Here is a 13,513-nt window from a genome sequence, read left to right as displayed (position 1 = left end):
TGACTCTTCTAATATTTTATGTTGATTTTTCAATGCTAATTCATCCATTTTAGGATGAGCTCTCTGATGTTAGCCAAGCAGGCTCAAAATCTACTACTCCAGCATCCACGGCTGCTTCAGATGTACCTGCATTGCCTGCTGAAACTCCTCAGAAGGAAGATGTTGAAGGACTTGCGAAGGGCGCAGATAAGCAGAATGAAAAGCCAGACGTAAGCAAGAATATTGAAGTACAGGTAGCTCAAGAGACAAGAAATGTGTCCACTGGTGAGCCGCATTTACTTTTTAGTAAATGAATTATTATGAATAAATGAATTATTATTATAATTACCTATACGTAACCCTTAATGAAATGCCTTAATTCTGCCAGAAGTGATAAATGTTTTTTGCTTGATATTTTTAGGAGAATGAAGTATTGGTGAGAGATACAGGTCTGTTATTTATTGGTGGTGTTAGTCCTTATTTTTCTAGAATTGGAGTAATTTATGACATTCCCTTGTGAGCAGCAGAAGTAACACTCATCTAGACACAAAGTCATGAAATGAGGTAGACATTACTTAGTAGCTAATACAAAAGTAGCAAGGAATAATGACCATTTTGTGATTAGAGAGAGGCCTTCTCTAAAAAATGATTTCTTGCCTATTACTTGTGAGAGTTGCAACTGGAACTGCTATCCAGTTACAGGCAAGAATAGTGTTTACTCAGTGTGGATGCCAAAGAAACTGAAGTCTTCTAAGAGCGTTGGAAAACTGCATTCAAATAAACTTCTGCTGTACAACAACTTTCCTAAACTTCACTTGATTTATAAGAGAGACTTGCTTAGAAATTCCAGTGTCTGTGCTAGGGAATCAAAATCCACAGATCTTGTTTAGTTGCTAAATAAGTCTCTGAACACAAATCTGTTAAGTTGATGATCAATTCAATATTAAGGTCTGTAATGTGGTGTGACACAATTTAAAGTGATTTTTGATTTATGGAAACATACTACTTGATTTTCACTAGGTGGAAATGAAAATGAAGAAAAATCTGAAGTTCAGGCCATCATTGAGTCAACTCCAGAGCTGGATATGGATAAAGATCTCAGTGGATATAAGGGTTCTAGGTAAGCTGTGTGGTGTGATTTGAGTAGGAAAACCAATTTTATAAGGTACCAGACTTCAGTTTTGATCTCTTTACTTGTTTTGAAATTTTAAGACCGAGGTCATGCATTATATAATGAATCTCCTACTTCTGTGACCCTGTTTCTTTCCCCAGATTCCTCAGGAGGTTTTAAGTGTAACAGCGGTTCTTCATTCTGTCGCTACACTTCAAGTGAATGTGCAGGGTACTTCATATTACAGCAGGCTTAATAATACCTAAATATTCTTTCCATATTTTGAGGGTCTGTACCAAGAGGCCTTTTCTCCCCGAATCTGGGTTTCAAGATATGTTTGCTAAGCTGACCTCTTGTGTTTTCACTCAGTCTTTAAAATCTGGATTTAGGACTGACTCCTCAAGGGCTACAGCATTTATCAGATTCTGATGGGAGAATCCCATTGCTGGTAGAGTGCCTTTGCCTGAGTCTGCTTTCTTGCAGGCATTTGCTTATGAAGGGTAACGTTAGGAAAACATATAAAAATAGAATTTAGGGCTTTAAGCGAAAAGCTTCTAAATTTTTCTTATTCCCTTTTTATAGGGTAAAGAATGAACTATTGGTAAAAAAAAAAAAAAAAAAAATGGAGAAAACATTCTTCAGAGTGAGAATAGACTTTTTCTGCCTTTTTTGATATGTTTGTTCTAATTCTTTGAATAGCACTCCTACCAAAGGCATAGAGAACAAAGCATTTGACCGTAATACAGAGTCACTCTTTGAAGAGCTGTCATCTGCTGGTTCTGGCCTAATTGGAGATGTGGATGAAGGTGCAGATTTACTGGGTAAGAATGGTTCTTTAAAGATCCTGTTCAGAGGAGTTTTCTTTGTTAGTGGAGTGTTTAATTGTCCTTACTAGACTAACTGTTAGGAGTCATTTGCATGAAAATATTTGACTGTCATCCTAAGGTGGTTATTGGAATTATGCAAAAAAAAAAAAGAAATATACTATCAGCCATAATGTTTTTTGGTACTTATAGGGAAAACTGAAACAGAGTATAATATAATATAAAACCTTTGTGTCAGATAACATCTTGACCAAAGCAATTTTTAGTTTGAGGTAGTTTAATTCAGGTTATGCCTGTCTGTAATGGCCTGGCTTTATCACAACTCTGTGGAATATGGTTTGTAAGAAAATCGCAGTATAATGCAGCAGTGGTAATTTGAGAATCAAACTATTAATTAAAAGCAGGGGAAGGGGAAGAAACACATTTCTGTTTTTCCCACCAAGTGGCTTGCTGCTGCTTGTGTGCTGACTGAACAAAATGGAGGTTTTGGGGACATGAGTTGATCAGGAGCAAAAAGGTCATGTGGGGGGAAAAATTGATCTTTCTATAAATTACTGTCTAGTATTATCACAAGTTATTTTTGGACATATCAGTGTGCACGCCTCATTTTGAATTAATGAAAGCTGGCACTATGGAATACATATAAAATACAGATGCATCTCGTGCATGTGTTAGATTGCCTATAGAAAATCATTAATTGCCCTGTCAGAAGCCAGAAATAAAGATTATTAATAATTTAGACCTACTGTGTGTGCAGTCTGGATTTCTGGTGGCTGCTTTCTACCAGAAACTTATTTAATATCATGTAGGGGACATTTCTGCCAAGTATTTCCCACTTGAGTAATGGGCCTAGTCTGAGAGAGGAATTTTCATGGATGTTATTCTATACTGCTTTGAATCCTGAGCGGTGAGGACCATCACATTCTTGCTGAACATATTTCATCCAAAACTTTTGCCCTCTGTCACGGGGACAACTAATGACACATTCTGCGTGCAAAAAAATGTAGGTACTGGAGAAATATTAAGATATAACAACTTCCGTCTCTTATTTGAATGATAAATTGTTTAAAGCAATCCAATTTCTGTCAGAGTGTCCTGATGATGCATACTTTTCCATGTGCAAAAATAATATACTTTTTAGTATAATGTAGCAAAGGTTTTACTGTCTTCATTAGCATTTTCGGTAAAAACCCCTGCCATAAATACAAGTATATGTGGAAAATGAACATACTGCTATAAACGTACATTATGCAGAATGTGATCTAATAGTTTGACTACATAATCACCATTTAACTTAAATACAACCATAGTCTGAACTACTTTGTGGTGCTTAAAAGCGACATCTGCATCCAGGATAGTTGATGTGTTTCAAGCATTTGGCTCCACTTTAAGTGACCATTTACTTTTAGTTTTGAGATCTGTAAAAATACTTAATTGGGATTCTCTAATCTGTTTTCTCTTGGGCTGCATACCCAGGGGAATATTCTGGTGTGTATGCTTCTTTTTTAAAAAAAATTCTTTGAAATCTGTTGCTTCTACAGTTAGGCGTTCTTGGCTGCTGCTCTCATAAAATACATTCTCTGCATTTTTTCCCTGCTTGGTAACATTTTTTTTGCCCTTGCACTCTTGGCTTTTTAGTTTTTGTTCTTGCATTATAAAGGATCCTGAAACCTGTTGGAAGTGATCCTAGCTAGTTTTATCTATGCATACTGAAAACATCTAAAAAGCAATGTCTGTTTGATTAAAACCCCTTGATGATTGTAGTGTAAGGAATTTCTCTAGTTATTGATAAATTAACCTCAGGTGATCCAAGTTCCTTCAGTATTAAATGTCATTTATTTTTAATCCTAAACCCAGAGAGAGGAATTTCAAGAGAGGAGATTGACTTGCATGCCTATTTAAGTACCATTTTTTGTTATCAAAATATCTTTTAAGTCTATCAAAGTTGCTTGAAAGGTTGTGCTTATAGAATATTTTAAAAGGCCTCCACCATTAAGAGATTTCTTTGTTGTGTTGATCTCGAATTAGCATAATTTCTGCTATCATCAATGTGATAACAGTGGGAGGTTTAATTGGAAAGTAATTTTGCTGTGCAGGATGTAAAGCGATTATTCTTATAAAAGTTGCTTTTAAAAAATCCTATAACTGACTACTTTATGCATGCAAACAGTAGGGGTAAGAAACTAATTTCCAGAATTTTAAATAATATTGAATTAGTTACGTAGAGTTAAGTGTACTTTTTTGTAGTAGCATATTTCTTTGAATCTTATACCGAATGGTTTAGCATTTCTAAGTATTGTGCTTCTAAACTATTTCACAGAAGTCAAGATGAACTTCTATTAAATTACTCTTTTTTGTAAGAGGTCCAACCAATAGAAATGGTTGTGACGAGCCTAACTTTTTTTAACATCTTCCATGTAAATCCTGCTTCTAATCACATCACATTTCACTTCAAATTATTGGTGGTGGCTTTGTTTTAATTCACTCTTATTTCATAAATCTAAATATTTTATTGCTCTTCACCCATACTACACCTTACATGAAATATTTCTTGTTCTTGTTTTTGCTCTACATGGAATGCATGGGCTTTAAAGACCATAATTTCTTTGGTAAGGTATCATTTGCTCTGGGGAGGTCTGCAGGGCTTTTGCAATCTGAGCTTTGTTCAGCACGTTTTGTCTATCATTTATATGCTTTTGAATCTTACATGGTATAAAAGACAGACAAGCATTTTAAACTTTTAATGGACTAGTACTTCCCCGATGATGCTATTTTGTTTTTTTTTTTATTGTTTTTTAATTAGTAATACTGTAACGTCTTCAAAATGTATAGAATAGGTGGAGGTAGCTCTAGCCTGCTGTCAGCCAGGGGTGCTTTTAGTCTTCAATTGAAGGCAGGTTGAAAAGGTGGAGGGGAAAGCTAATTGTAGAAGGTAGGTCCTGAAACTTCAGATAGCTCAGTTCTTCTGCCAAGCTTCCTAGTTAACATTCAGTTTTTGTTAGACAAATAAAGTAAAACATAGCTTGTAAAAATAACCATTTCATCTGCTAATCTCATGTGTTTTGTTTCCTTTGGAAAGGAATGGGTCGTGAGGTAGAAAACCTTATTTTGGAAAACACTCAACTGCTGGAGACAAAGTAAGTGTGAATGTGCATGTAAAAAAAAATCCTGCCCTTCTCTGATACCTTGTTAGGCTTCCAAGTAAATCCTCAGATAACTGTCATCAAAGAATGCCGAACTCTTGTCACTTTGGTGTTAAATGATAAGCATACCTGTTCAGAGCTCTCCATAGCTGCGCATTTTTACTCATGCATTGGAAAGTAACCATATACCTGATTTGTCCTTAATTTGTCGGCATGCCTTCCTATGGAGACTTACATTTAGTCTCTGAATGTTTTTCTGACTTTAACATGGAACAGAGGCAGATGTGAAACCCCATGTGAGAGATGTGCACAGACCATTCAGTTACACCATAGTAGCATGTAACATGATCAGGACTGAAGATGCGACACTACATTGTGTGAAATGGGTGGCTGGCTGTCTTCCGTTCTCCTTCTCATTTAAAAAAATCAATAACAATTTGTATCTTCATGCATGAAAATCTGAAATATGCTCTTTTGTAAGAGTATTGGTGGTATATAAATATTTTCCATTTGTAGGTAATTTGGCTTAATACATAGCTTAAATGGGTATTCAAGAAACTAAAGACCTTGGGAGCAAAAGATGACTTTCCCTTGTAAGGACGCACATTACTATGCCCTAATATGAGATCAGCTCCGTACCTTTTGTTAGAAACACAATTGTAACTGCAGAATCTAATCCATTGGAGGCCTGTTGAGGAATGCAACCTGTAAACAAACTGTTCTGAGTTGTCTCTACTTCTTTCAAGTACAGTGCTGCGAATGTATTTTGTCAGTGTTTGAGATTTGTGGGAGGGTTTAGCCTGTTGAGGAAAGCTAACTTTTTATAGTAGCTTTATGTAAGAAACTTAAATTTGAAAATCTCCAAGTTCAAGACTAAAGCTAACTTAACTATGAGACCATAGTCAACCCTTGTAATGATGTGTTTTAAATATTTATGTAGAAATGCACTGAATGTAGTGAAGAATGATTTGATAGCAAAGGTGGATGAATTGACTTGTGAGAAGGATGTACTACAAGGTGAACTGGAGGCTGTAAAACAAGCAAAGCAAAAGCTTGAAGAGAAGAATAAGGAACTGGAAGAAGAACTCAAAAAGTAAGTTAGATACCACAGTTATGAAAAAGAAGGAAAAAATTATTGTGGTATCTAATGCAGCTATTTTTTATTTTGTATTTAGAGCTCGTGCAGAAGCAGAGGAAGCAAGACAGAAAGCTAAAGAGGATGATGATGTAGGTGTCTGTGCATCTGTATTTTGTATAAATAATTCAGAATTGGATGTTAGAAGTCCATGTGCATTTAGTGAGTGCTGTTAAGCTTTATCGCTTAATAAGTAATAGTAGCAAACTTTCACCACGTTAAGAAAACAGAGAAGACCTAAAGAGCACAAGTAAACTTACCATCTCTAGCTTTCCTTCTTTCCTCTCTGCTGCTTACTATGTCACGTTCTTCTTGAACTGCTTTTTATTCAGATTAAACTACATTACAAAGGATGGGAGGAGAGGAAGGTGAAGGTAGAAGGTACTGGGTAAAATCAAGTTTTACAAAGCCTCAGTGACTTGGAATCTGGAATTGTGCTGTAAACTGACTCTCCTCTGAAGGCAGAGGCTGACTCTGCAATGCTGTACTGTGCTCCTTTGTTCATTCTTTTTTTGTGTGTTCAGAGTGATGTCCCTACCGCTCAGCGGAAGCGTTTTACTCGTGTTGAAATGGCCCGTGTTCTGATGGAAAGAAATCAGTATAAAGAGAGGCTGATGGAACTTCAGGAAGCTGTCCGATGGACTGAGATGATAAGGTAAGACTCTTAAAATTCTTGGAGCTCCTTAGATTTCACAAGTTTTTTTTAAAGGAAAAAGATTTTAACTACAGAGTGATCTGATCAGTAGGCTGAGGCCTTAATCAACCTTCTGCTTGTCTCCCTACTTGTCCGTGAATAAGTTTGTTCTAATGTTACATGCATATAACTTACCTTGTTAGAATGGGTTCTTGATGAAACCTTCATGAAAATGTGTTTTTTCATGTGATGTGAAATAAGCATCCCTTGAAGAAATGCATGTACTTTAGAACAATTACAAACCTTTGAAACTGTAATATTATTTGGGGATACAGGAAAAAAAATACTGCGTATGTATGTGCAAATCTTAGTGTTCCCAGTTATCAGCTGAGGTATCAAAATACTAATACAGTTGGTCTTCAAGATTGAGTGTAATTCATGTGTAAGAACTTTGGTAGATCAGGAGGAAACAATTTGAAAACTGCAAGGTTTGTTAAATATTAACCAGTGAAGATGCAATTTGGTCTAATTTGCATTCTGAACACTGAGTTGTCTGGAAGGGATGATATAAAAAGGAAACTCAGCCCCAACTTATTCTTGCCACATCCCCTGAGTCAGTTCCATATCCAGTAGTGTCATTTGCTGCCGCCTGCTGGTCAGGTACAATGGTGACGTTTGTTTTTGTCATCGTCTTTAATACCTGTGAGCCATTTTCTCTTTGAGTCTGAGAGAAATGTGTGTTCCCAGGCAGCCATGGCTTGCTTTTTTGTAGCTGTTCTCTCCTGTAGAAATCTTCTTGTCTTACTTCTGTTTGTTTCTCTCTTCAGGAGCAATCACTATATCATTTATTTACTAATATGTTGAAAAACAATATTTTTTAAAATATAAAGGCAATGATTAAAATACTTTAAAAAGCATTTTAAAATCTTCTGCCTTCTGATTTGCTGCTTTCTAGCTGTTTTCATTGTAAAGTATTATACAGATTTCTGTCTGCAGAGCACTTGCCAGTTGTTTGCAATGCAAATAAATGTAAATGTTTGTGTTGCTTCATCTTGTGAGAAGTTCAATGTTATGCTCTGGTTAGAAATGCTAATGTGAAGAAATAGGCTTTGATACTTTCAATATCTATTATCCTATTTTTTTTAAATAAATTGAACATTGTGTTCCTTTCCTTTTTATTAATGCTTACTCACTAAGTTTAAAATTCATCTTGTAGAGCATCAAGAGAAAATCCAGCCATGCAAGAAAAGAAGAGATCAAGTATTTGGCAGTTGTAAGTATTGAAATGCAACTCACGAACAAAATAAATAAAAGACCCTAACCAATTAGCTGGCACACTTTTATATGTTAGCTAATTATCTTTTGGCAGATAGAGATATCTTAATTGTTCTCCTCTTGTTACCTAGCATGCCAGCTCGGTAAGGCTGTTCTTGAAGACAAAATATATCGTAAGCTGCATCACTTAATGAATGGCTGTGCACTTTGAAGTTAAATGCCAAAGTGCTGTAACTTTCCTAGCTGAATATGCACCAGAACTTGTTCTGAACATTTTAATGGATTCTTTTTTATTATGAAAATAGAAACTTGAATAGCTTGTGTGGATTGTATTTATTTCAGCTTCCTTTTTCTCTATGAAGTCTGTCAAATTTTCCTTTCTAACTTGAAGCTCTTTAAATCTGAAATGGCATTACTCACAACAAGTTATTTATCAAATAATCCTCTTAATGTTGTGGTTTGCTGATAACTAATCTATTTCCTAGCCTAGGAGTCGGTGGGGCTTTTAGGATGCACTGTGCACGAACTAATATGCATCATAAGACTGTCTTCCAGCTGTGATATTCACATCCTAATTTTATTGGTTTCTTATAGATCTTCATTCAAGATGAAGATCCCATTAAATTTAGTAAACAAATGGGATAGTAAATCTTCAAGATTTTTTAATACTGACATGAGTGTTTGTTCTTTCAGAGTATTTCTGAGTGTGCAGTAGCTGCTGTGTTGGGCTTCAGTTTTAGTCTTAACTGGCTTGAGAAGGCTAGCATGTGTGGTGTTTTGCCTGCACAGTAACGTCAGGATGTATATTAAAAATCTTAACTGTTATCTTTCTTCTTTTCCTTTTTTCTTACTCCAGTTTTAGCAGGCTCTTCAGTTCATCTAGCAATACAGCTAAGAAACCAGAACCTCCTGTCAATGTTAAATACAATGCTCCAACGTCACATATTACTCCATCAGTCAAGAAAAGAAGCAGCACCTTATCTCAATTACCTAGTGACAAATCTAAAGCCTTTGAATTCCTCAGTGAAGAGTAAGACGCTTTGGTTTTATAATGCTAGATATGATCTATCAAGTAATTACTCTTTTAGTCTTCTGAGATAAACAGCATTGCTGCAAAGTGAAGTATAATGTTCTCCTGAAGTGAATGTTGATACTTAAGAAATCAACATAGTGCTAACTGAAATACTCAGTGGTGGATGATTATTCTGGGTAGCCGGCAGTAGTGTTTTGTTTGGCAAATATCACCGCCTTCCATAAAGTGCATTTAGGCACAGGAGGCAGCATTCAGTACACTTTTATTCCCAAGCATTATAGCTAAGCAATAGCTGTATGAATACTATCACTTGAAATTCAGTAGAAAAATACAACATGAGTTAGGCTAACTGCTATCTGTATTTTTTTCTCATGTGCATCTTTTTGGCAATACACCATTTTGGTTTACAACTTCACAGCTTCCAGTAGAAGTGCATAACCCATGCAGTTATTCTTTTTTAAGAATACTAACGATAGAGATACTGACAGTAGACTTCCTGATTTTTGCCATGTATTTCCCAGGTCCCTTAAAAATAGCCCACAGGAAGCCTGGTATTATACAGGTGATGTTGCAAAACTTTGATAATCTGATACTTCCAGAGATCTTGTCATTGGAACTTCCATTAAACTCAATAGACACAGAATTTTGAAGAGCATAAGTAACAGGTTTTTTAATAATGATTCTTCTGTAGAACTGAAGCCAGTTTAGCCTCACGCAAAGAGCAGAAAAGAGAACAGTACCGCCAAGTGAAAGCACATGTCCAGAAAGAGGATGGTAGAGTGCAAGCATTTGGCTGGAGTTTACCTCAGAAGTACAAACAGGTATTATGCTTATGTTTTCAAATATAACAGTAACAACTTTGTTCTGGAAAATTCTAAGAGATTAGGGAACAGTGATATTTCACAGCTGTTTGAGTGATTCCAGCATTTTTGTTGTACTCAAATTTGACAGTTAAAGGTCAGTCTTTTTGTGTTTTTTAAAGAAAACCACAAAGCAACACTCTTAAGCATGTTTAACAAAATCTGATCAACTGATTATGAAGATTGTAAATGTCTTCAAAAGGCGAAGTTTTTCTGATTTTTTTTTTTTTAGGTAGCAAATGGTGGCCAAGGTGACAATAAGATGAAAAACTTACCTGTACCTGTTTACCTGAGACCTTTAGATGAAAAGGATACCTCTATGAAGGTAGGATATTTAGAGGTGTTATACAAGACTGTACTTTGGATGACCTATAGCTTGATTATTTTTTTTAGCTTTAGATGCAATTATTTTCTGTAATAAAGCTTATAAATTTAGGAAGTTCTGTAAGTTGTAATAAATCATAGATGAATCAGAATTTAAGCTTCAGTGGAAATATACATGCCTTTAATGTTAATGAATTCCTTGAAGTGGACTGCAGAAAGATCATAATTTTGATATTAGCATACTTTATCTTTCTTTAGTTTAACATTTAAGTGAAATATTTATTTTTCTTTCAAGCTGTGGTGTGCTGTGGGAGTAAACCTGTCAGGAGGGAAAACGCGAGATGGCGGGTCTGTGGTTGGTGCTAGCGTATTTTACAACGATGTGACTGGTACAGATGCAGATGGCAACAAGCAGCGCACAGGATCTCAAAGTAGCTTAGATAGACTAGACCAAGAGCTCAAGGTAAGATCACCATATGGGATGTTGAATAGTTTTTATAGTTAAACACCTTTACCGTTTATCTGTAGATTAATAATATATTTGGTAATCAGTTTTTGTAATAGACTTTTCTCAGGAAATCATCAACCCAAGATATTTAGGATATTGAAATGAACAACTAAAATATTTTGACTCTTTTTTCTGTGCCAGCTTGTTGGTAAATGAGGAGTAAGTCAATTTTACATTAAAATGATGCACTGCTTATGCCAGTGCTGTCTGTTTTGGAGGGGAAGGAAAAAATTAGAATGCTGAAGTATGTGTTAGTTTTCATGAGTTTATGAACTTAACACAATGAATGGAAATCATACTAAAACTTCGGCGTGAAGTGCATTGGGACATCTCAATAATCTGTGGTGATACCAGACATGGTACCTGGCATGTAAATAGTATTGTTTTTTAGCGTTATACTTTTTAGCTGTATAATTGTGCAGTAGTAGCTATTTTGTTTTTTTCATGCGAGAATAAAATGTTTTTTTTTTTAATATTCAAACTCCACAGAGGACAAGTCAGTAACTGTAACTTTACAATGGCATTAAAGCTATGTAAACATGCAATAAGTATATTTCTGTAGTTGATAATGTAAGATCAACAGCAATAATTTTATTCTTGTTCTTTTTCCTTCTGTTGTTCGTGTCTGCTATGCCTTTATTTTGCTTCAGGACCAGCAGAAGGAGCTGAAACATCAGGAAGAATTATCCAGTCTAGTTTGGATCTGTACTAGCACACATTCTGCTACAAAAGTTATCATTATTGATGCTAATCAACCAGGAAATATTCTGGACAGTTTCATTGTTTGCAATTCTCATGTGCTTTGTATTGCTAGTGTACCAGGTAAAGACTTATAATATTTTAGCTCCGACTTTTAAGTGCATCTTGTTCAGATTTTCTTATGCAAGGAAAAATCAAAGATCAGTGTGATAAAAATATTTCTGTAACATGGCAATAAGAAATGTTTAGTTGAAGGGAAAGCTATTGGATTTCTGCTCTACTGTTCCACTCTAGAATTGGCTCTTGACCTAAAATTAACTCAAAGGTAGAGAGATGTCAGTAACTAGGACCAAGTTTTTTGTCTGCTGTGTTACAAATGGTGCTGTAGTGCCACTGTTTTGTGGAATTAATAGTTTGCTATTCGGTACAAAAGTGGCTCTCCTTTTTGCCCACAAGAAACATGCAAGTTTAATCTTGTTCAGGGGCAAGGGAAACAGACTATCCTGCAGGAGAAGAAGGGTCTCAAGAAGCAGATCCCAGCCAAGTGGACAAGTCATCTCTGTGTGGAAGTATGACTAGCAACAGCTCTGCGGAAACTGATAGCTTGCTTGGAGGAATAACAGTGGTTGGCTGCACTGCAGAGGGTATTGCAGGAGCACCTATAGCTCATGATGCAAATGGTGGCTCACCAATGGCAGATAAACAGTCAGGTATGAAAACCATACACGTATCCCAGGGGTGGCAAACACCATGAGATGCAGCTGAGGAACAAATGGTGCATGTTTATTTAGTACAATAGCCTGCCTTTAAATGGTGGTGACATAAAAACAAGTAATGTATGGGAAATGGCTTTTAAATCTGACTTGCGTTGCATAATTGGAGCTGAGAGCTTTGTGGAAGTGGTATCAAATGGGTGCAGACAGTTCCTTCTTTCAAATTCCTTTGAGTGAAGTCTGTCTTATGCCTGGTCTAAAGAGAACTTTTAAGTTATCCTGTATTTGACACGCTGATCTTCTCTTGACACATGACTCCAAAGGATATGGATATTTGCTTTATCCTATGAAGTCTTAATAGAGATTGAAGTATACCTGTTTACTTAAAGTGCATTTGACACCTTGTTGATACTGAAACTTCAGTAGCTTACTCTGTTTCTGATCAGAGGGTTTTTTAGATGAGATACTTGGATTGTGATTGTCTTGTTGTTACAGCTCTTCACTTACATTCTAAGTATCACACTTTGTCTGTTTTGAACAGTTCAGAATTCTCTTGCAGTTTTTCAAGTCTTTGTTCCACAGATAATGCAACTGAAAGTAATTCAGTAGATGACAACATTCCAACTGCAGAGGAGGCAACAGAAGCAACAGAAGTAAATGCAGGGACAGGAGAAGACCCAGCTGATATTGCACAAACAGGAGTCTACACAGAGCATGTCTTTACAGATCCACTGGGAGTACAGAATACAACAGAGGCATCTCCAGTGTACCAGCCTAGGTACATAGTTGAAACTTATACCTCTTAAAATGTATTTAAAAATAAAAATACTATGTTTTCAGGATCACATGGTGACAAAAGTACTACCTTTTTCGTTGTAAAGGATATTGAGGTTTATGTAAGTAGTCTTGTTATAAAATGCTCTGCATGCATGAGGTGGTGATCTGGGTACAGTCTTTTATCTGTGAAATACATAGAACATGAGTACACACACCTACAGAATGTAGTAGTGAGTGTCTACCAGTTTGTCACTAAGTCCTCTTACAGACTTGATGGCACTGATCTAGAAACCCCTTGTGAAATTTCCTGTTCTGATGTGAAACTGTCAGTTTCTCCTGACCAGCTGGTTGTTCAAATATGTTTCCTTTCTGGGAATAATCAATCTGAGTAGTTACAGCAGTGGAGAAGCTTGAAAGTAAGCAGTACTTCAAATGATAGCAAGTTTGAAAGTTTGACATCTTCACTCCCTGCATACAGGCACAACTATATTACTGGGA

The 13,513-nt window shown here is 36.0% G+C and overlaps 1 protein-coding gene across 10 annotated transcripts in view; it reads left to right on the top strand.

The window, feature by feature from the left end:
- Positions 1 to 13,513, top strand: part of SPAG9 (sperm associated antigen 9) — a 63,151-nt gene that overhangs the window by 35,162 nt on the left and 14,476 nt on the right. For 6 of the 10 annotated variants that reach the window (XM_083805687.1, XM_083805685.1, XM_083805686.1 and 3 more), the window contains 15 exons: positions 54 to 264; positions 1,000 to 1,099; positions 1,790 to 1,911; positions 4,994 to 5,051; positions 5,998 to 6,150; positions 6,233 to 6,284; positions 6,717 to 6,847; positions 8,043 to 8,099; positions 8,958 to 9,131; positions 9,826 to 9,955; positions 10,227 to 10,319; positions 10,614 to 10,781; positions 11,477 to 11,648; positions 12,008 to 12,235; positions 12,821 to 13,016. In XM_083805687.1, the coding sequence (XP_083661813.1) occupies positions 54 to 264; positions 1,000 to 1,099; positions 1,790 to 1,911; positions 4,994 to 5,051; positions 5,998 to 6,150; positions 6,233 to 6,284; positions 6,717 to 6,847; positions 8,043 to 8,099; positions 8,958 to 9,131; positions 9,826 to 9,955; positions 10,227 to 10,319; positions 10,614 to 10,781; positions 11,477 to 11,648; positions 12,008 to 12,235; positions 12,821 to 13,016 (2,045 nt within the window). The remainder of the gene's footprint in view (positions 1 to 53; positions 265 to 999; positions 1,100 to 1,789; positions 1,912 to 4,993; positions 5,052 to 5,997; positions 6,151 to 6,232; positions 6,285 to 6,716; positions 6,848 to 8,042; positions 8,100 to 8,957; positions 9,132 to 9,825; positions 9,956 to 10,226; positions 10,320 to 10,613; positions 10,782 to 11,476; positions 11,649 to 12,007; positions 12,236 to 12,820; positions 13,017 to 13,513) is intronic. The other 4 variants (XM_083805691.1, XM_083805689.1, XM_083805690.1 and 1 more) reach the window with 1 other exon arrangement.

The sequence above is a fragment of the Anser anser genome (genome assembly GCF_964211835.1).
Source record: "Anser anser genome assembly, chromosome: 19".
Taxonomy (NCBI): Eukaryota; Metazoa; Chordata; class Aves; order Anseriformes; family Anatidae; genus Anser; species Anser anser.
Note: the sequence above shows the minus strand (reverse complement) of the source record. Positions and strands in the feature narration are given on the sequence as shown.